This window comes from Hipposideros armiger, unplaced genomic scaffold (assembly GCF_001890085.2).
Source record: "Hipposideros armiger isolate ML-2016 unplaced genomic scaffold, ASM189008v1 scaffold_183, whole genome shotgun sequence".
NCBI lineage: Eukaryota > Metazoa > Chordata > Mammalia > Chiroptera > Hipposideridae > Hipposideros > Hipposideros armiger.
In genome coordinates, this window is record NW_017731533.1 from 841237 (window position 1) to 862380 (window position 21144).

General features: G+C 37.2%; 1 protein-coding gene across 27 annotated transcripts in view; it reads right to left on the bottom strand.

Moving 5' to 3' along the window:
• The window catches only part of CREM (cAMP responsive element modulator), a 67633-nt gene extending 46495 nt beyond the window's left edge, over positions 1-21138 (bottom strand). For 4 of the 27 annotated variants that reach the window (XM_019652628.1, XM_019652624.1, XM_019652626.1 and 1 more), the window contains exons 1-5: positions 20308-21130; positions 18135-18194; positions 17682-17822; positions 11847-11947; positions 1961-2084 (exon numbers count right to left, since the gene is read on the bottom strand). In XM_019652628.1, coding sequence (XP_019508173.1) covers positions 1961-2084; positions 11847-11890 — 168 coding nt within the window. In that variant the 5' untranslated portion in view covers positions 11891-11947; positions 17682-17822; positions 18135-18194; positions 20308-21130. Of the gene's footprint in view, positions 1-1960; positions 2085-11846; positions 11948-17681; positions 17823-18134; positions 18195-20307 lie in introns of all 27 variants that reach the window. The other 23 variants (XM_019652635.1, XM_019652631.1, XM_019652632.1 and 20 more) reach the window with 17 other exon arrangements.
• Positions 21139-21144: the final 6 nt, after the last annotated feature.

Sequence of the window (21144 nt, forward strand, 5' to 3'; positions counted from 1 at the left end):
TCACAGTCCCATGTTTCTCTGTTATTTCACAGAAAAATTTCTTGAAGTTAAAACCTCCACTTTCTACTGCCTCTCCCTCTTATTTCTTCTCTAACCTACTAAAATCTAGATTCTGTTCATTGGACTCCTATTCAATTCCAAAACCTCATACAGACAAGGTTATTTTTCAGACTTCATATTGGTTGACCTCTTTAGCAACTTCTGAGGCTCACGCAGGCTGAAGGTCCTCAGAATTGCAAATTATCATCTTTAGACAATGGAGAGCTATTGTTTTGACTATGCAGGCCCAGAAGGCTGGGAGAAAAGGCATGTGTGAAGGTCAGTGAGTCAGTTCCTATAGGGAGGGAAGTGAGGCAGAAGAGAGATTTGCTTTAGATTACCACTTCAGCAAAGGGCAGAATTACAGACCAAGACATAGTTATAAAAACTCCAGAAGATCCCAAATTCATGAAAAAAATATACGTACATTCTATTCCATTCACACAGACAAAAAGAGTAAAGCATATACACCAAAATGCTAACAATGATTATATTTCTCCATAAGATGATGGATAGTTTTTATTTTCTTCTTTATAATAACATATATTTAATTAATTTTCTACAACGAACATGCATTTATTTATTTTTTTTAATAAGAAAAAGGCTGCCCTTTTTTTTTCTTCTTAATAGCAAAGGTCTGCATGCCTGTCTATCAGGGTAACAAAGGAGGGTTGTTGCCAGGGAGATGCAGCTCCACAGAAGACTTGGAAGGAGAAAACCCCAGGGGAGCGAGTGGGTGTCAGGAGCTTCAAAGAAGAAAAGCAGGCTGGGTGCTTGGGGCCCAGTCTTGGGAGAGAAGAGCCCTTATGGGAACCAATCTGGCCTGAGACAACCCAGGAAGTGCCTGGCATGCCCTCCCCCCCCCCCCCCCCAGGCCTTCAGTCAGCCATCGACCAACCCTTTGTCTTCTCCACAACACTGTGGAGATCTCACTGCGGCTCTGTTCTCCTCACACTACCATGACTCCACTGCCAGTCCAACTTCCACAGAGCTAATGCTCTAAACAGAGCGAACACCGGAAAATATTTCAAGACTATTTAGAATACAGGATACTCTACACTCTCAAATGCATAAAACCCTCTGCTGACCTTGACCAGCTCCACTTCCCAGCCCCAACACTAGGATCCAGTAGCCTTGACACCTCTAGTTCTCTGACTGCACACTTTTCCTGGCCTAGACTCCTACGCATCCTTTATGTCTAGCTCAAAAGTAAAATCGTTTGCACTCCTAGTCAACTGGCTGCTCCCTCCCTCTGCACGACTTAGTCATTTTATGGCACTTTTTACACTACTGAAATTACCATTCAAATACCCATCTGCCCCACTAAACCATTGAAATATTTAAGGCCAGGAATCACATATCCCCATGCATCTAGAACAGTGCCTAGATACAGGGAGTACTCAATAAATATTTCATGAGCTAAACAAATAAATGTGTTTTTACCAAATATTTGTATAGATATCTCAGAAATAAATTTTAGGAGCTGACACTAACTCATACTGGTGCTCTCTAATGAAAACCAATTCAAAGTTTAAGACCTAACTACAAAGCAAGAAAAGATCAAACCAAATATATTCTGGGCGAAAGGTAAGACTTCTGCCATATTTATAGCTACGAGTATAAAACTATAGCAATTTGGAATTACCAACCTTCTCAAATAATAATCTGAGGATTAAGTATTGTGGAGAGGTTTTTAGTTTTCCTTTGCACAGTTGTGGAGGGAGCACTGCAAAGGGTCTGTTACAATGCAAACGTAATTCAAATACGTAGATTCTCTTCGAAATTAAATCAGTAAGAAAGAATGGCTCATAACCAGGGAACAAGGGAAACTTAAATTGCAAGAAAACAGAATCTACACGATTATCATTTCCATATAGTTTAACTTCCATCAGTGCCTGCCTACTGTCTACATTGAATTTACCTGAGCTAAAGTAGGGATTGAATTTTGACCAGTCTGGGTCTGCATATGAGCAGATCCGCCCTCTGCCATGGAATCTGTTACACGTCCATCCTGATGAGACTCAATTGTTTCCATGGTCATTTGTCTGAAAACACAATAAAAAGGAAGAAATATTAAGGTCCTATCTGAAACATTTCTGTTTTTATCTACCTTTCTGATATCCATTTCTGTCATCCAAAAGTACTACCTTATTTTTTCAGGAAATTGGTTCAGTGGCAGAATCTTAACTCTCCAAACTTAAGACACTTTCTCTGCTCACTGGATATACATTTTAAAAAAAAAATTTTTTTTTCTTCAATTTACAATAAAATCTCCTTGATAATTATTTTAAGCCCTGTAGTATAAATGAGTGATAAAATTAGGTTTTCTAATTTAAATCAAGTATAAACATTCTATCATTCTCAAGGTCTAATATAACTGCTTTATAATATGATGTAGCATTAAAGAATTTTCCCACTGTCTAAATAAAATGCATTGTAATATAAAGGTGCATCTAGCTTTGTCAGCACTAAATAGTGTCTGATAAACAAGTCTCTCAAATTGAATCACTGAGCTGACCACTTGTCATGCAGCTCCTCAGTTAAAGAGGACAATCAAATTTTTCCAGGAAAACTTTTGTCATAATTTTTTTGCCTATGATTTCAATCTAAGTTAATGATTTCTATACAGAGACTTTCCAGATAGAAGGAAACCTCATTATAATAAATTTTACCCAACTAGGAGAAAATATAAAAAGCAAACAAAATAAACAAAATCAAATTTTAAAAACCTATAGAAACTACTCCCTGCTGTAGTACATCTTTTCAATTGTCAATAATATGGTTCCCCCCCACACACCTTAGAATACTTACCCAAATAATATGCAGGCCACTTAGAGCTCTGAATTATCAATATCTAGTCCTTTTCCCCAGATTTAATTAGCTGCCAGGTCCAACAGATCCTTCAGCTAGTCTTGCACTTAATACCTTCTTTTGCATTTCAACAGCCATTTTAACTACCTTCTAAGTCTTGCATTTTCAAACCTATCAGCTATAGTTCATGCTACGCCTATTACTTCTCACTATTCAGTCATTCTAATACTTATGATCATGACAATTAAGAACAATTATAAACAATAAAAATCTATAGTCTACTATGAAAAAATGTCTCTGCCTCAATATCCCCAAATTTCTTTATTCTTATTAATTTCCAGCAGGGCCTCTTCAATTCCAGGTAAGTATAAATCGCCAACCACCATAAATTGCCAATCCCCATAGCTCTACTTTTGCTTATGTGAGCGGTTCCTAAAGATAATACTTCAGAGCATTAGTTCTGCAGGATATGAGAAGGTATTATCTGGGAAAAGAGGGTAAGGGGGGAACACTTAGTCAAAACGTTTTAAATATCTAGAACTAAACGGCTTTTGCAGAGCTTCTCAGAAGCTTGAATATGCTGGTCTGCCTAGAGAAGGGTGAAGGGTGCAGGTCCAATAGGCAGCATTTTCCAGAAGTTTTTAACCACCCAAAACCATCTTCCCACAAAGCATGTCCTAGCAGTAGTGTTTTGGAAACAACTTGAAAAATACTGTCTTATGCTATTTTTTACACCTTTATTAAAAGCTCTCTTAAGGCTCTGCCAAGAATTTGAGTCTTAACTCAAACACTACATACTGAAAGGCCGTCCCCATTAAACTCTGCTCATTTTTGAAACATTCATTTAGCACCATCTACATGACAGGCCCTGAAAATACAAAGGTGGGTTAGTTACAACTCTTGCCCTGAAGGAATTCACTCACTAGTTGGCCCTTGGTTTCTCAAAGTATGGTCCTTGGACAACCTGTATTAGAATTAACCAATGTACTTATAAAATAATGATAATAATAAAAATGAAGATTCCTAGGCTCAACCCCAAATCTACTGAACCAAACTTTCTGGGGATCTTAATTTTTTATATTAAAGAGATTCTGATGTACATTAAACCCTGAGAAAAATTTAGCTTACTGGCAAATTCTATCAGGTGGGCCAGTAATACAAGTATAGTAACTTAAATTGTGTGAAGGATGTTATGCATGCAATGCTTTGGGAAACATAGGAGGGAATGATTTAGTCTGCCTGAGGATGGGGCCACATTGAGTTGTATTGTGAAGAATGAGGATTTCTTTCACCAGGTAGAAAAGGAAAGGAGGACTGAGAGGAAGGAAAGTACAGAGAATGTGTAGAAAAAATTATAGCTGATTATACAGAGAATCTGGGTGGTAGGAGAGCCTATTTAGATTTGGTGGGGAGAAGGGAGATGAGTGGAAATAGGGCTGGTAAGACTGGATGGAGTCAGAGGAAGGATACATTTTAATACTCTGGAGAGAAAAAATGTCCACCTCACTCAGCCTTCTCCTCTGCTCTAGATCCTTCAGTATCTACGGAACCAATCTATATTATATTAAAGTTTCAACTATTTGATATCTACACAGAATTCAATCAAGAACCAGACAGAAAGCAAAGGTTACCTGTTAACAGACAAAACAAATAGCCCAAAGTCCATACACCAAAATTTCTGAATGAAGAGAACCTCTCCTGGCCCATATTTTAAGCCCATTCATTTTTTATTTCAAATACAATTTATCTGGTTTCTAAATATAATGGATATATGAAGTGACAGCTGACAATGGGCAGGGGTAGGGAGAAACTATAGAATATAATGAACACTTCAAGAATTCCAAGTGTATGGCAATTTGGGTCCATACAGGGTAAAGTTGCCTAGTTCTTTATACTCAACAAATTGAAGGATTTATTAATTAAAATTCAATAAGTGATATTTACAATAACTATCCTGAGTCATACAGACTTATCAGGGGGATCACTTCATAGATTGTGTAGATTTCTTATCCCTGCACTGTACACCCAGAGCTGATGTAGAATAATACTGAAAGTTAACTATAATTAAATATATATAAGCTAGATAGATAGATAGATAGATAGACTTATGGGACGTAAAGTACAGCATAGGGAATATAGCCAATGGTATTGTAACAGCTATATATGATGTCAGATGGGTAGTAGACTTGGGGAGGTTTATCACTTTGTGAGGGGTGTAAATGTCTAATCATTATGATGCTGTGTACACCTGAAACTAACATTAAAAAAATTAAATTAAATTATAAAAAATAAATAAAAATGGAAAAATAAAAGGTTTACTAATACTTAGTATACTTTTAAGGAAAGAGGGGTACACGTAATAGAATTCAGGAAGATTTTCATTTAAAAAGTTCTAATGTTTAAAAAGGTAAACCTAAGCTACTCAGGACTCATTTTTAGAGCTATAATAAAAGACTTTTTAAGTTATTAAACATTTTTAAATGTTTTACACATGAAAGTGTTTTATATACATTATCTGATGCAATCAGCTTAATTGTTCCCTTTTTCTCCTGGGTATTTCCCAGAGTTCAATCCTCTGCCCTTCTTTTTTCAATCTACATACTATCTTCTTCAATTCTATACAAAGGTAACTCCCAAAACTGTAACTCATGCACGCCCCCCTCCTATCGAGCTTCTCAACCTCGAGTTTTCACAGATACCTATCCCTTACCTTATACTCCTTTCAGTCAAGAGCATCACTGTCCATTTAAGCTCCAAAGCTAGAATTGTGTGTCTATATGTGAGTCAGTACCAGATCAGCTACAAAACAAACCCACATAGTTAAATTTCAGCCAAATTGGGATGCCACGAGGCCCTGAGCCTCCTAGGGAAGAAAGGCAGGAATGGAAGGTCAGTGGCTGCCCCATTCATCCTTCTTGCTACACTTGGTGTCATTCACTATAACCTCCTATCCCAACACTGGACCAGCAGCTGAGTTGCTGCTTCTCAAAATTGCTCCTGTCCACACAGACCTCCCCAGAAACCTCTGCATCCACGCCAGAATTACATCCATTAACACCTTACATTCCTCTTTCTCTAGTCACTGTCAAAGATATAAGCACCTCCCATATTTCATCTTCACTCTCATAGCCAGTGCTTCCTTTCCCCCCCATAATACAATTGTGCTCACTCCCATTCTCCTTCTAAGCCTTTGCAATGTGTTACCTGGAACTCCCAAAGCCACCATGCCCCTCTCAAGAGACAGCTGTTTGTCTTCCCACATCTCATCAAGATCAGAATGTTGACTTGGCATCCTCTTTGATTCCCACCACTATCTCTCAGCTGTTCCTTCTCTGCCCCGTCGTAAAAACCCTTGTTCCTTTGAGACTCAAGGTAATTTGGTGTACCATACTATACTACTCATTCATATAATAATCATCATCTTCTACTCACATCCATGTTGTAAACTGAAGACTTTGGCGCCTGACTCAAGAGCCTTCTTCTCTACCATTCTGTGTATGTTCAGCACTCAAAGGGAAGAACCCATCCCTCACCCTGATGCCTCACTTCAATGACTTTCTCTACTCCACTTCAGCCATCTACTAGAGTAGCTGGCCATACACTTGACCTTGTCCGTGTTCAAAACTGCTCTGAAATAATTAACTCTGACATCCTATCCTCCCAGCTTACCCTCTTCCTCGATTACTCGCACCACTCCTGTTATTCCACTGAGATCTCCAGACTACTTTCTCTCTTTCAATCAGCCTTCATATCACATCCTATTCAACCTAGAATCAGGTTTCTCATTTTTAACTATTGGTCCCCAATACCAATACCCGAAATCCCCTTGTTCCTTTTTCCTTTTGCTGTATCTGTTTAGTAAATGCCAGTATCAGACAAAACCAATTTTGTCTCCTCTACGCCTGCAGCAAGGACAATGAATAATACTGAATAAAATTACACGTAAGTGCTGGAGAGGTTGTGGAGAAAAGGGAACCCTGGTGCACTGTTGGTGGGACTGCAGATTGGTGCACCCACTATGGAAATCAGTATGGCGGTATCTCAAAAAACTGGAAATAGAACTACCATATGACCCAGCAATTCCACTCTTGGGTATCTATTCAGAGAAACCCAAGACGCTAATTCGAAAAAATATACGCACCCCTATGTTTATTGCAGCGCTATTTACAATAGCCAAGATTTGGAAACAACTGAAATGCCCATCGGTAGACAACTAGATTAAGAAACTGTGGTACATTTATACAATGGAGTATTACTCCGCTATAAAGAAGAATGAAATTGTACCATTTGCAATGATATGGATGGACCTAGAGACTATTATATTAAGTGAAATAAGTAAGTCAGAGAAAAACAAATACCATGTGATCTCACTTATATGTGGAATCTAAAACACTGAATGAACGAGCAAAGTAAACAGAAATAGTCTCAGAGATATAGAGGAATAACTGATGGTTGCTAGTTGGGGGTGGGGTGGGTATGAGGGAGAAGGGGAAAGGAATAGACAGCATAAATAGATAACTACAATATTGCCACACGGATATGAAAGACTGTTTGGGGAATATAATTAATAATGTTGTAAATATTTTGTAGAGTGTCAGATGGTCACATGTCTTGTTAGGGAGACTGCTTCATGGACGGTGTAGAGGCTTGATCACTGCACTGTACACCTGAAGCTGATGTTGTGTTATATTGTATGTCAACTATAATTGAATATATATATAGTCACGGGATGTGGAGTATAGTGTGGGAGTCGAGTCAATGGAATTGTAATAGATATGTATGATATGGGGGGGGAGGGTGGCGGATTGGGGGAGGGGGGTTGTCACTCTCAGGGGTAAAAAGTATAACTACTGCACTGTGTTGTACACCTGAAACTAATTAAAAATAAAATTAAATTAAAAATTAAAATAAAATTACACGTAAAATAGAGTAGTATTAAGGCTATTGAACTCATGGTTTTCAACCCCAAATGGGCAGCAATCTTATTATTTTCCTGGTGAGCTTACTCTCCCATTCTCCACAACTATTTCAAATTTTCTCCCTCTTCTCAAATCCCTGAGCTCAACTACTACCTGTATAAGACCCTGCCCTCCTGCTTCAGATGAGAATTTCCTCAACCTCCTGCCACCAAATCAACAAACCCACTGCATCTACACCCACCATCTTCCCTTACCTCCTGCCTCCCCACTTTTGCATTCCTCTATCTGTCCTATGGATGGCTCTTCAGGGGCATTATACTATCAGTTATCCTCTCCCCTCTCCAGTGGTTTCCTTCTACCAAGATTTAAACATGTTCAGGTATCTTCAATTTCAAACACACACACACACACACACACACACACACACACACACACACACACAACACATCCTCTGAACCAGAGTCTTTCTCTAGCTATTCTCTCTGCTTCCTTCCCTGCAAACCACTTTAAAGAACTGCCAGCACTATCTCCATTTCTTCACCTCCTACCCGCTCCCAGACAACCCCAAACTGATTTGTCTAAAACTTCCCTAGTAATGGCAACCAATCTGTCACTAAATCTAATGTTCATTTTAAGTCCTCTCTTGTTTGAGTCCTCAGCAGCATTCAAAACCGCTGACATCTTCCTTCTTGAACTCTGTCTTGATGTCATGATCCTGCTTGCCACTCTTACCTGATTCTCTGACAATTCCTCCTTTGACAATTCCTTCTCTCAACAATGTTAACCTTCAACATTGTATGAATTCAGGGCTCTGTTCGCCTTCTCGCCTCCCTCTGTGTAATATCATCCATTTCTCTATATTCAAACGCTAGCTTTAAGCTTATGGCTCTCAAGTCTAGATCTCTAGTCCAGAGGTCTCTCTTGAATCATAAAATCATGTCTTCCAATTGCCACTTTAACATCTCCAGGTGGATGTCCTGCAGAGACCTCAAACTCAGTGGGTCTAAAGAGGAACTCTTTTTCTTCCTCCACAAACACGTTCTTTCTCTGGGATTCTTATCTCTGGAAATTGGGGCCCACCACCCATCCAGTTGCTCAAGTGGAAACCTGGGTGTCATCCCTGAAACTGTCTCTTTCATCTCCCACAGCATCATGATCATCTTCTGTTCCCATTATGATTCCATCTTCTAAAGAACAGTTTAGTCTCCTTCTCTGCCACCACTCCATCTCCCTTATTCTAACATATGCCAACATTTCTAAAACACGTATTTCTGTTTAAAACACTTCTCCAATCAAAACTCTGCAGTAGCCCCCTGCTGACTGTAGGATAAAAATCTAAACTTCTTAGAATTATCATAAGTACAACTACCATTTTTTAAGTGCTTCCCATGTGAGAAATGCCTACTAGTTTTAATCCTTAACTTTATAGGGTCAATATAGTTAGCTCTTTTGGAAATAGGGAAAAGGAGGCATAAGGAGGTTAAGAATCTGATCTTACCACAAAGGTACAGAGTGGCATAGCCAGGGTTTGAACTAATGTATCAAGCCAAAATGCCGTTCAATCTTTTTCACAACATGACCCCACTTTATTTTTACAACCTCATCTCCAGTCACTCCATTCCTTTCCACACTCTGCAATCGGCCTCCTTATAAGCCGTTTTTTTCAAATACACATCTGTCAGATGTTACCAAAATGACAGAAAAATAAGGTTCAGAGAGATTAAGTGACTTTCAACAGGGCACATAATAGCACGATGAAGAGTGAACAAGAGGTCTTGTGAATATCATTCCAGGGTTCTTTCCGTACCCAGTTTAGATAACATTTTACAATGACATGCTTCTGAGTATGCTGCAATTGTTGTCACAATCTGCATTCAGATAGACTTTGTCTTTTGGATGTAGACAATCCAATTTTATCCCACTTGAATTCTTCTATAGTGCCTAGTATAGTGTCCAGTACATGTCACTCATTAAATGTTTGATATTAAAATCAATTTATTTGATGGTAAAAATAATCTACAGAAGAGTAAATTCAGCACTATCAATTTAAAATAAATACCCTATCATTTTCAAACAAGTTTATTCTGCTGATCTACATCTAACCGTTCTCTAGTATAACCTCCTAAACCCACTAAAAACCAACCCCAGGACAGGACTCAGGGAAAATGATTCAACTAACATGTAAGTGCTCAGCATGGGTCATACACTGTACTGGGCATTTTCAAACACTATCTCAGCAGGATGTATAGACCCGGAACTCAGCTGTAAATGATGTACACATAACACTAAGATCTGTATACCAGCCTCAGGTAGTCCAGAGAATTTATTTATAAAGTGTAAGAGAAGGATCCCTTATAATTGTTCATTGTTCACTATATATTTTATAGCTAAAATGGGAGAGACATATTATAAAATATTTCCCCCCAAGTCTCACTTTCTATAACTATCAAATATTAAACATAGTATACTAAATTAATGGAATAATCTATAAATTAAGAAATTATATAGTATTATAATCTTAAACAATAATCCTTATTAGAGAGAAAAGGCCAATTAGTAATTATAAATTAAGGAATAGCTATAAAAACATAAAATGAAATAATAAAAAACTAAAACAAACAAAAGTCCATTAAGCACTATATATAAACTAATAGCAAGCAAAATAGTGGCAAATATTCAGTTCCGCAATTCTAAACAGATAAGGATTTGCTAAAATGGGTATATTTAAACTTATGATTAATAGTAAGAGCAATATTATTTTCCTATGAAGATTAAATATTTTACCTGAAATCTTTTTATTATTTAGCAAATTCATTTTCTTCTTTGATAGAAAAGTAAACGTTATCTCAATATGTTCAGAATATATCTGGATTCAGTTTAACAAAATGTTAATATAACTATTGTTTTAAATGAATAGGATCCATCCATTAGTACAGCTTTCGAAGATTTCTCGGGTGAACTACTTTTGGGGGGGCAGAATTATATTTGTTTGCTTACTGTTATTTTCTAGAACGTTAATAAAACATCTATTATACTGCAATTACTCCCCAAAATACTGAAGTACAACAGTGCAGTACTGTTCTTACAGTACAACACAAACAATAAGTAGACAACCAATAATATACTTTCAAGAAGTGAATACAAAGGAATATATTCTTAGAAGTTAGATTTACAATTATAGAAATACTGAGGTAATTAATGACCAAAGTTATTTAGGCATACCTATGTACTGAGAACACACAAGATACGTTAAGTAGAAGGCAAAATGAGAAGAAAAAGGAAAAACATACTAAAGAAATGTTATCATAGGTACCCAGGAAAGTGTTCTTAAAAGAGAAGATAGGAACAAAGAAGGGGAAGGGAAATACAGGCCAAAAATATAAGACAAAGGCAGCATTATAATTATAATTAAAATGTTCAATTAACTAATAGACTTCTAAAATCTTAGTTGTAGCCACTTTGCCAAGACAAATTACACTGCCGAGCCTTACCGTTGTAAAATTCTTTTCACCTCTTAAAAAGAATCTAGCTGGAAAAAAAAAATTATTAAAGTTGTTTCTAGTCTCCATTTTTAAATAGTTTTACAAAAAAGGTCATAGAAACTTTATTTTCTTTTTAAACCTAGAGCCAACTGATGAACCAAAATGTCTCTGAAAGCAACCAAAAGAAAACTGGAAAAATTCTGTATGGATTTCTGTAAAACACTGTTAGAGACTTTCTTGTTTTACAACGGTTAGGTACAAGTATAGCCAGCCTTAAGGCAAGGAGGGAGGAAAAGAAAAACTCTGCCCATATCTTTATAGATAGTCTCCTTTCTAACTGAAGAGGCCAGCACTTAGCATAAGTTGAATGTGCATGTCCATATCCCCATAGAGTCTAGCACAGTACGTGGTAGAAGGTGAATTTCTTAATTGAATAGCTAAATAATTTGGATACATGATTATATTTTACTATAACATATACATACATACACATGTATGTGTGTACATACATATCTACATTAACTTATCCATAATTTTAACTTTAAGCACTCTAAGTAGAATTTTCAGAAAGACAGAAAAACATATATCCACCTACCTTAGATTTGTCCTAATATATTTTTTCCTGCCACATTTGCTCATTATTAAGACATTTATAATCAATGCTTTGCTGCTTCCTCGTTTTCTTCTTTATTTATCCTGCAGTAAAATTATAATGTTGAATTTGGAAATCATAACATTTTAGTTTTAAAAAATTAAAATCTCTCAAAAGTACATCAGAAAAATACTCTAATTTCTATAAAACAGAAAAAAAGAATAGAAAGCTGAAAACAATTCAATATTTTTTCACTCTTACTTCTATTCAATTTTATGACCTTCCTAGAAAAAAAATTCAAAAAAACTCAAATCATGTGCTATTTGTCAGATTCTTTTCTATAGAAGAGAAAGCAGTGTTATCTAAATCATTTAATATACACTATATATTGCTCATAGGTATCTGCTCTATTTTAAAAATGATATTAATCACTTAATAAACTGAATGAATTTATCATTTTCTTAAATTTCACTCCACTGCAACAAATTTGTGAACCGTTTTTTATTTACCTTAAATTTGGAACTGGGTTTTGCCAAAGAATTTTAACTCCAAACAAAATATTAACAGTTCATTTAAATGTTCCTTCCGATAGCTTTCCTTCCGATAGCTTTCAACTTACTAAAAAATCTGTTTTAGACACTCTATCAATTAAACCCAATTTTTTTTTTACTAGTATCTTTTTAAAATATGCATTTGGGGGCCAGTTGAGTGGCTCAGTTGGTTAAGAATTAGCTTAAGAGCGCGAGCTCTGATCAACAGGGCCACCGGTTTGATTCCTACATGGGCCAGTGACGCTGCACCTGAGCCGAGCTGCAGGTGGCAGGATGGCTCAGCTGGTGAGAGCACGTGTTCCTAACAACAAAACTGCCTGTTCTCAATTGGTTAAGGGCTCACTCAAGAGTGTGAGTTCAGAGAAACAAGGTCGCCGGGTTCTATTCTTGGCCCCAAGCTGATCTTGGCCCAAGCTGAGCTGCCGACAACTGCCAACAGGTGGCAAGATGGCTCAGCTAAAAAAACTAACAAATAACAAAAACAAAAAAGACTGCCTGTTCGATGGTGGGCTACACCCAACTGCAACTAAGACTGAACTCAGCACCTTGAGCTGAGCTGCCACCCAGATGGTTCAGTGGATAGAGCGCTCGTTCAACAACAAGGTTGCTGGTTAGACTCCCACATGGGATGGTGGCTACGCCCACCCGCAACTAAGATTGAACACAGCACCTTGAGCTTAGAGGACATGAGCTGCCAACAGGCAGTCAGATGGCGACTGGTGCCCTCCACAACGAAGACTGAAGAACAACTTGGCTGGTCCCCCTCCCCAATTAATAAATAAATAAATAAATAAATAAAATACGCATTCGACATGCTGATGATGTAAAATTAGCAAAGAAAAAGACAAAGGATTCTGGGAGCCCTTAGGTTGGAAAGGCCCAACGTGCACATCCAGAAGTACCCTCTAGGTACACATATAGCAACAGACATGCTGCCTTCAGGGTTCCCTAAGTGGTCCTCTCTAAAATGGTGTCACACCTTCCTAGTCAATTTTGAAACTTAGTTTGCCACACCTCACTAAGGGGACTAAGGCAATGGTTATTGCTGCTACCATATGCCCCCGCTGCCCAGGCCAAGGGACGACAAGAGATGGTGGGGCATTTGATCCAGGCTGCCTACAACATGAACAAAAAGCAAGAATGGTGCCACTCATTTAGATTAAACCTATTCTGTGTATATTATGCTATCATTTTACATAGGGACATCTTATCTTCCATAAAAATTGTGTAACCAAGACAGAAAGGACCATTTATTTATTAAACAGTGATTGGCATCCATGATATGCTAGGCCTTTGTGCTAGGTACAGAAGACTCAGATACTAAAATGTCCCTGCTTTCCAGGAGCTTGCAATCTAATCAGGGAGACAGACATTTAAACAAAGAATAACGATATTATTTGAATAATGATCATGGCACCATATGAGAAGTAACTGCTCATTCCTATATTTCTCTTGGTAATACTTTTAATTTTTGAATAAGTAACACATTCTTATGGTTCAAAATTCAAAAAGTAGAAAAAGGTATATTTAGTGGAGTCAGGAAAGACACCCGTTTTCTATTCTGAGTCAAGCAGCACTGAACAAAGTACCAGCTTCTTACCACCAGGGCCACAGGATGGCAACAGAGAAGACGACTAGCCTCATATCAGGATGACCATCAGGTAAACCAGATCCTGACTCAGGATTATCAGAGAATTATTTTATTCCAAGTACTATGAATTCATCACTGAGTCATTACCTGCTTGCAACATCAAAAGGATGCTTCTTAATCTCCATCTTAACATCCCTACAGCATTTCCTACTCTCCAAATTTCTTCCTCTTTGAACTCTTAATGACACCACTTTCATGCTCTTCTTCCAAATTATCCAGTCCTTTGTTCTGTCTTCTTTGGTCCTTTCTTTTAAAAGGTTGGTATCCCAGGATTCCAGTCACAAAAGTAGCCTCCACGTTTGCCCTAGGCTATTTCATCCTCACCTGATGAGTCTCAAATCTCACCTGCAGCCCAGATTGCTCTCTCCTGAGCTCAAGCCCTTTCATTAGACGGTTAGATGTCTTTTCATGGATTGCTCACAGATCCTCAAGCCCAAGATGTTCAAAACCTAACCTCAGCTGTCTCGCTCTGTATCTCTCCTTTTGCTGTACTCTTATTTCAGTGACTGGCATCACCTGACCCAGACACCCTATCTGGGAGTCCACCTTTGCCTTCATTCCGTACTGCCCTGGTCCCCAAGCTCCTGAGGAGGCAACATGGTCTAGTGGTGGTAGCATAGACGTGTCATATAAAAAAAGCACTGGCATTAGAGGTTAATCTGGGTGTTAACCTGAGTTTTATCACTTATTAGCTGTGTGATCTTAAACAATTATTTAATTTCTACAAGCACCCTCTATCTGTCAAATGGAGATTATGACAATCTTGTTTTGAGGAGGAAATGTAATAATAAATGAAAAAGGTCTAATTGTGCCTGGAATACAGGCCAGGACCACGAGCTTAATTAGCCTCATTGATTTTATTTTCTAAATATCTCAACTGCTCCATTTTCTCTATCCTCTCTGCTACTGCTTTAGTCCTGAAACTGATCATTTCTTGACATGATTAAAGCAGTTAACAGCCTCCCTGTAAGTAATAACAAGCCTCTCCTTATAACTACTTCACCTCACTCAAACCTTTGTAATCCACCATAATCCACTCCATTAGAACACAACACTATTGGAAATGCAAACTCAAAAATGCTGTTTCCTCATTCAAAAATCCTCCAATATGGGCTGGCCAAGTGGCTCATTTGGTTAAGAGCTCGCTCAAGAGTTTGAGCTCTGAGCAACAGCGGTTCAATTTCCAGCCCAAGCTGAGCTGCCGCTGAGCTGCCAACACGTGGCAGAAAAAAAAAAAAAAAAAAAAAAATTTCTCCAATGATTCCCCCCTTGCCTTATTAATAGATACCCAAAGTTTGGAGCATTATAATTTGAGGTACTTGGTAGAGGCTTAATAAAGCTTGTTGTACAAGTGTTTGAATTTTAATGTATTGTACCAATTTCTATTATACCAATTTCCCAGGTTCAGAATTTACCTTGTGTCGATTTGGAAAGCAGGAGGTCCCATTTTACTGCAGTATACTATGCATACTTTGAGAAACTCAGTTGCTTTTTAAACTGTTGATCTCATCCCAAACCTGTTTTAATGCCCTAGAACAGGGGTCAGCAAACTGCGGCTCACAAGCCACATGCAGCTCTTTGGGTGTGTTCCGTCTCAAAAGTTTGCCAACTCCTGGAAGAGCTAATCCTGTCCCTCACAACAATTTAAAAATTATTCAAGAGCCATAAATATATTTTTACATAATCACCATTATGTGAATAATATCCTTTAAAAATTTTATAAATGAAACTAAGTTTATTTTCATTTTCAATTTTACTTCAGAGCCACAGGTACGCACCCAAAGAGCCGCATGTGGCTTGTGAGCCGCAGTTTGCTGACCTCTGGCGGCTCTTCTGTCTCAAAAGTTTGCCGACCCCTGATCTAGAACATGCTCTTAGTGGGTAAATAAGGTTGACTCTAGCATCCTCCACCTGCACATATACAAACACCTGAATGGTTAAGAGTTCAAATGTCTAGTATATTCTTATGATGGGCTTAATACAATATGTATTCTATTTAGGCTAAAACATACCCCTTGAATGCATCATCATGTTGCATGATACAGCCTGAGGTTATAGTTTTTAAGCTGATCTCCTTAATGCCTAAAATCAGAGGATACTGATGTAATGTCCTGTATGCTACCAATATTCTACAAAAATAATTTTAAAGTCCTATTTCCAAGGAAGCTTAATTTTTAGAGCAGAGAGGTATATTTTAGACTAGTTTATTGTAAGCAAATACCTTATACAAAGAGAGGAAAATGAGTAAAAATTATTTTGCCTACATATGGATTGCTGTGCTGTATTTGGAAGAAATCCATCATACTGATAAAAACTTTCTATTATACATCAGTTTTAACTACAAAAATATTTGGCTTTCACCTTACTCTTCACCAGCATCTTATTCTATTCACCCTCTGGCATAACAGTGTTAATCAATTTCAATGCTATTAAGTATCCCTTAATGTAATAGCTTTCTATACAGATATTTTAAATATGCTGATTAAAGATAGCACTTACAAAACTCTTAACATCAACTCTGCTGTGCTTAATTACATTACTATTTTAACTTTCTAGAAAAATTAGGTATATAAATCAAACTTCTTGGGCAACTTTATAAGAATATAAAAGCTTACTTAACCAACATCCACCTCATCAACCAACTCTCTGTCTTAACCACTCTTCTCTATTCCTTCTGTAAGACCTTCTGTTTAGCTAATGCCTACCGCATGCCCAAGCACTTCTCCTTCCAGTGGGGTATCTGTTTACCAAGTTAGTTGTATTTATCACCAAACTTGATTATGCTAGCCATATTTACTGTTGCAATTTGGAATTCCGTTAAATAGCATGTCAGATCTAATTACTAAATAGATAAAATGGTTTTAAAAGATAGCTGTTCCTATGACACTAAGTGAATGCTTTGGAAAGACAATAAAATAAAGGCAGGTTGCTTTTTAAAAAATCCTGCTTCTGGGCTAGATATTACAGTTGAGGGAAAAATAAAATATTGGGGAAATATTACAAAAATGTAAAGTTCTTTATAAAGACACTTGTAAAAAGAATGTGGAATAAAAGTCAGTACACGTCTTATGGAAGCAGGAAGAGAAAACACAGAAAAGCACCATCTGTTTCTTTGGTTCTGGAATGAAGTGAGGTTTTAGTTCTTTGGGAAAGTAGATCTCCACAGGTTAACTATGATTTAAGTAATAACAGCAAGTAAGGTTTGAAGGACAAAGGAAGAATATGTAGCTCATATTGTAAAGCTAGTCCTTCTCAACTAAGTCGATTAGAAGCCTGGGAGAAACGCAGGTAGCTAGAAGAGAGAAGTAATTCTGAAGAGCCATATGCCTGAAGTACACAGGGATTAGCCTCCGCATTTTTACGCAAGGAGACGAGTACAGGAGAAACAAAGGGAGACTATAGTAAGAGGAAATTACACCACTTCTAAAGTTTTGTAATCTTTGTGAAGCAAAATTAGCATAACTGTCAAGTAACAATCAACACTTTTGTGTTAAAAGTAGCCAGGAGCAGTACTTGTAACGTTACTTGAAACACTTGTAAATAATGTCTTTACTATTTTGAACATGACTCATACATAAAATCAAGCAGCTTTCTAGTACAGATTCAACTCCACTCCAATTTAATTGCTTCAGATACCTGTTATTATTTAAGAAGTCTTAACTCTTTTCTAAAATCACCAAAGGATTAACTACTATTCAAACATCTCTGTTTCAATTCACTTCCCATCTGGTGCCCGCTTTTGGCTACTTCACAGTTGATGATCAGCAGAATGGGCTGCTAGGGAGGAAATGAAAATTAAATTCCAATAATCATGGCCAATCCGCTCTACCTCTCCAAGCACCCTCTCCCCACACCACCACTACTTTTTGAAGGGAAACAAAATTTAAAACTTTTTGGGGAGTTATTTGAGAGTCACTGTAGGGTTTTGCTTTTCCATGCTTCATTATTGCACTTTAAATACATGTTAAAACACTTATCTACAAATAAAGTACAACTGCATTGACTACAACCTTGTAAATTTGGGAAAGAGTAGATAAGACACTTGAATTACCTGACGTGCAAAGAAATTAATTTCAGCATTATACTTACCTAGATTGGTCCTATCTTGTGTAGGACAACACTGGTATCTTTTGGGGTGTAGAAACATGCCTAAAAAAGTTATACTTCTCCATCAATTTTTTAAAAGTGGCAAAAGCATCTTATGCATCTATATACAGTAATATAAGTCTTTATCATGATATAGTTGCTCTAATTCCAGAGCTGGAAGCTTTCATCATAATCAATGCTAGCATAAAAACTTAGACTGTTTGAGATTATGAACAAAACTATGCCATTTGACATTCTGATTAGGATGATCCTTTTTTAAGTCAGCTGAGTTAAAAAAAAAAGCTTCACTAAGATAATGCTAAAGAAACTTGAGTTTATTTTGTGAAAATCTCAAAGTAATACATTAGAATCACATGAGCCCCACTGTTAAAATTTCACAGGATTTTAACATTTAACTAGTCTTGTTGTACACATTCAGAAAATATGCATGAAGATGTTTCCTATTTCAGGAGAACTGGGAGGTTTCAAAACAGCCTCACAGAATTGCTAGTAAGATTTTCTTGGAGACAAACATTCTTCTCAACTAAGGAGGCAGTTATTTAACCAGTCTTTAAGCAAAACTCCGATATATCTTCCTAGCCTATGCTTTTCATCAAAATTGTTTCACATACACCTTGTCAGTAATTGCCTCCAACACTCCTGGGAAGGCCAGTGAAAAAATGTGCAAAATATTTTATTTTTTAAACTTTGCTATAACTGAATTATACCAATAAGACTCAAGGTGTCTTCATGACTTATATCAATATAAATTCCCACTAATGTTCTCCTTAGGTTTTGTTCTTCATTCTCCCTTATTCTCTACCAGATATCCTAGAGCATCAAAAAAGGAAACCCATGAATGAAAACATTTACTCTTAAAAACAGTGCACTCTTTATTGTGAAGTTCCTATGGTAAAAGTATTTTAAATATCTTATGTATTTTTAAAAGGAAATTAACAAAATGATTTTAAATGTTTATTTCTACCTACATGAAATGGGTAAGAAACGCTTTCCCTGAAATCTATATTTTTATAATCCATAAGTGCATATCTCTATATTGATAATATTGAAATCACATACAATGTACAATAATAACCTTTCTCAAAGTTAATTTTTACATATGAATCTATCAGTTCAATAAAGTATAAATAACAGAATTCAAAGACATTTCAGGCTTATTTCCTTAATGACCAATTTGACTGCAAGTCAAAATATCAATGGTTTAGCTGTTAACTGTCTGCATTGTTCAGTTTTATTTTTAAAAGTCTATCTAAATGGAACAGGACATTTGAGCACTGTCCAACAGACTACCCACTTCACCAGTAAACCTGGTTTAATTTTTTGGCCCAATTCTTACTTGTAGAGAATATCAAGTTGGGGAAAACAAGATCAGAAATATATGTCTACGCTGGTAAAGAATCAGTGAGGATTTCTTAGGTATGTTAATAATCTGAAACTCTTCCCTACTTTCCATGAAATGACCATACTATGAAAAATATTTCATATTTTAATCATGCAATGACTCTCCTCAGTAGGAAACTGGTCTATGGAGTTTGTTAAATTCATCAGTGGAAGCAAATTTCATGAACCTTCCCAGACAATGCGAAAACAAAGAGACTAAAGAGCTCCTCTGTGTTTATATATCCAGTAAAAATTTATTCATATATTCTTACAAAATATGTACACAAAACATCAGTGTAATTACAACTTCACACTCACCAACACAATTCCAGATTGACCAGCAAGTCACTGGGAAAGCATTTGCTTACTTACTTACATTGATCTATTTACAAATTCACCAAAAACGTTTTAATTATCAATACTATAAGACAATACTTTCAGTGTTTACTCATCCAGGATCAAACACATTCAAATATCTTTTTAAAAGTTATGTTTGGATCAGTAAGTAGTTCCTTAAACATCAGTTTTTTTAATACTTAACATTCATTGGCCAAAATACTGTTTGCAATTTGCCTCCCTTTAGGGGAAACATTATTTTAAGTTCAAAGATTTAAAGACTACTCTGACTTAAGGAAAGCAGCTTGTTATCCAAAAGGGGATCAAAACTAGGAGAAAAATGTACCCAAAGGGAAAAACCAGAAAACATTAGTTATTAACGTAATCCAATACAATTTTCATACTTCACCTTTCATTGTGCACCTAGATTTATATTTACCTCACGGAAAGGTGGTTGCACTCTCAGCAGACCGACAAATTAAACAGAAAAGGAAAAATTTTTATGCAAGTCACGTAGTAAGCCGCACTATTAAAAGGGGCTCTTTCAGTTTTAGTCAGACTTTCAGGCTGATCTTGTAAGTCAAAATTTCTGAAAATTTGATCGCAAACTGACAGCTGCTTTACAGACCACAGTTCAGGAAACGGCTAAATTATTTCAAACTTAGACTCCGGTATACTTGCAATAAGCAGTAAGATAAAGAGCTATGTTGAAAATGTGTTTATTCCCTGTTCAGCACGTTCTGGGAACCTTGTTAGGTGGTCCCAGAACAGGGCAAAAATCAAAAGTACACAATAAGAGAAACCGCGATTTGTCCCTTCTTCGCACTATCTCATCAGATCTACCGTGTCTGGGGACGAAAATGAGTCAACAGCGATGTCCCTCAGACTCATGTTTCGGAGAAGAAATGGGTTAACGTCAATTTATATCCCAACTGAGTACATAAAACTGGGACAAAGGTGCTACTAATAGCCGGCTGTGGTAAATAAACCAACGTCCTTACTTCTGGTTTCCTTTTTCTTTTCAGAGTGAGGACCACACTCATCAGAGCAAGGAGGGTTTTTCATAAAGGCTTTTCCAAACGTGTACCAAGTTCAAAGGAGTCAAGGAGGCTGAAGGCAGAGACGAGCAGCTCCGCGCTCGGAAGAGCTGTGCGGCCAACACGGACGGAGGCGACCCTGAACCGATGAGTGGGAGCGGCCGGGGGAGGCGGCCCGAGGAGCCCCGCCGTCCCGGCTGCCGCCCGCCCGGCGCCTCTGCCCCGGGGCCCCGACCCCC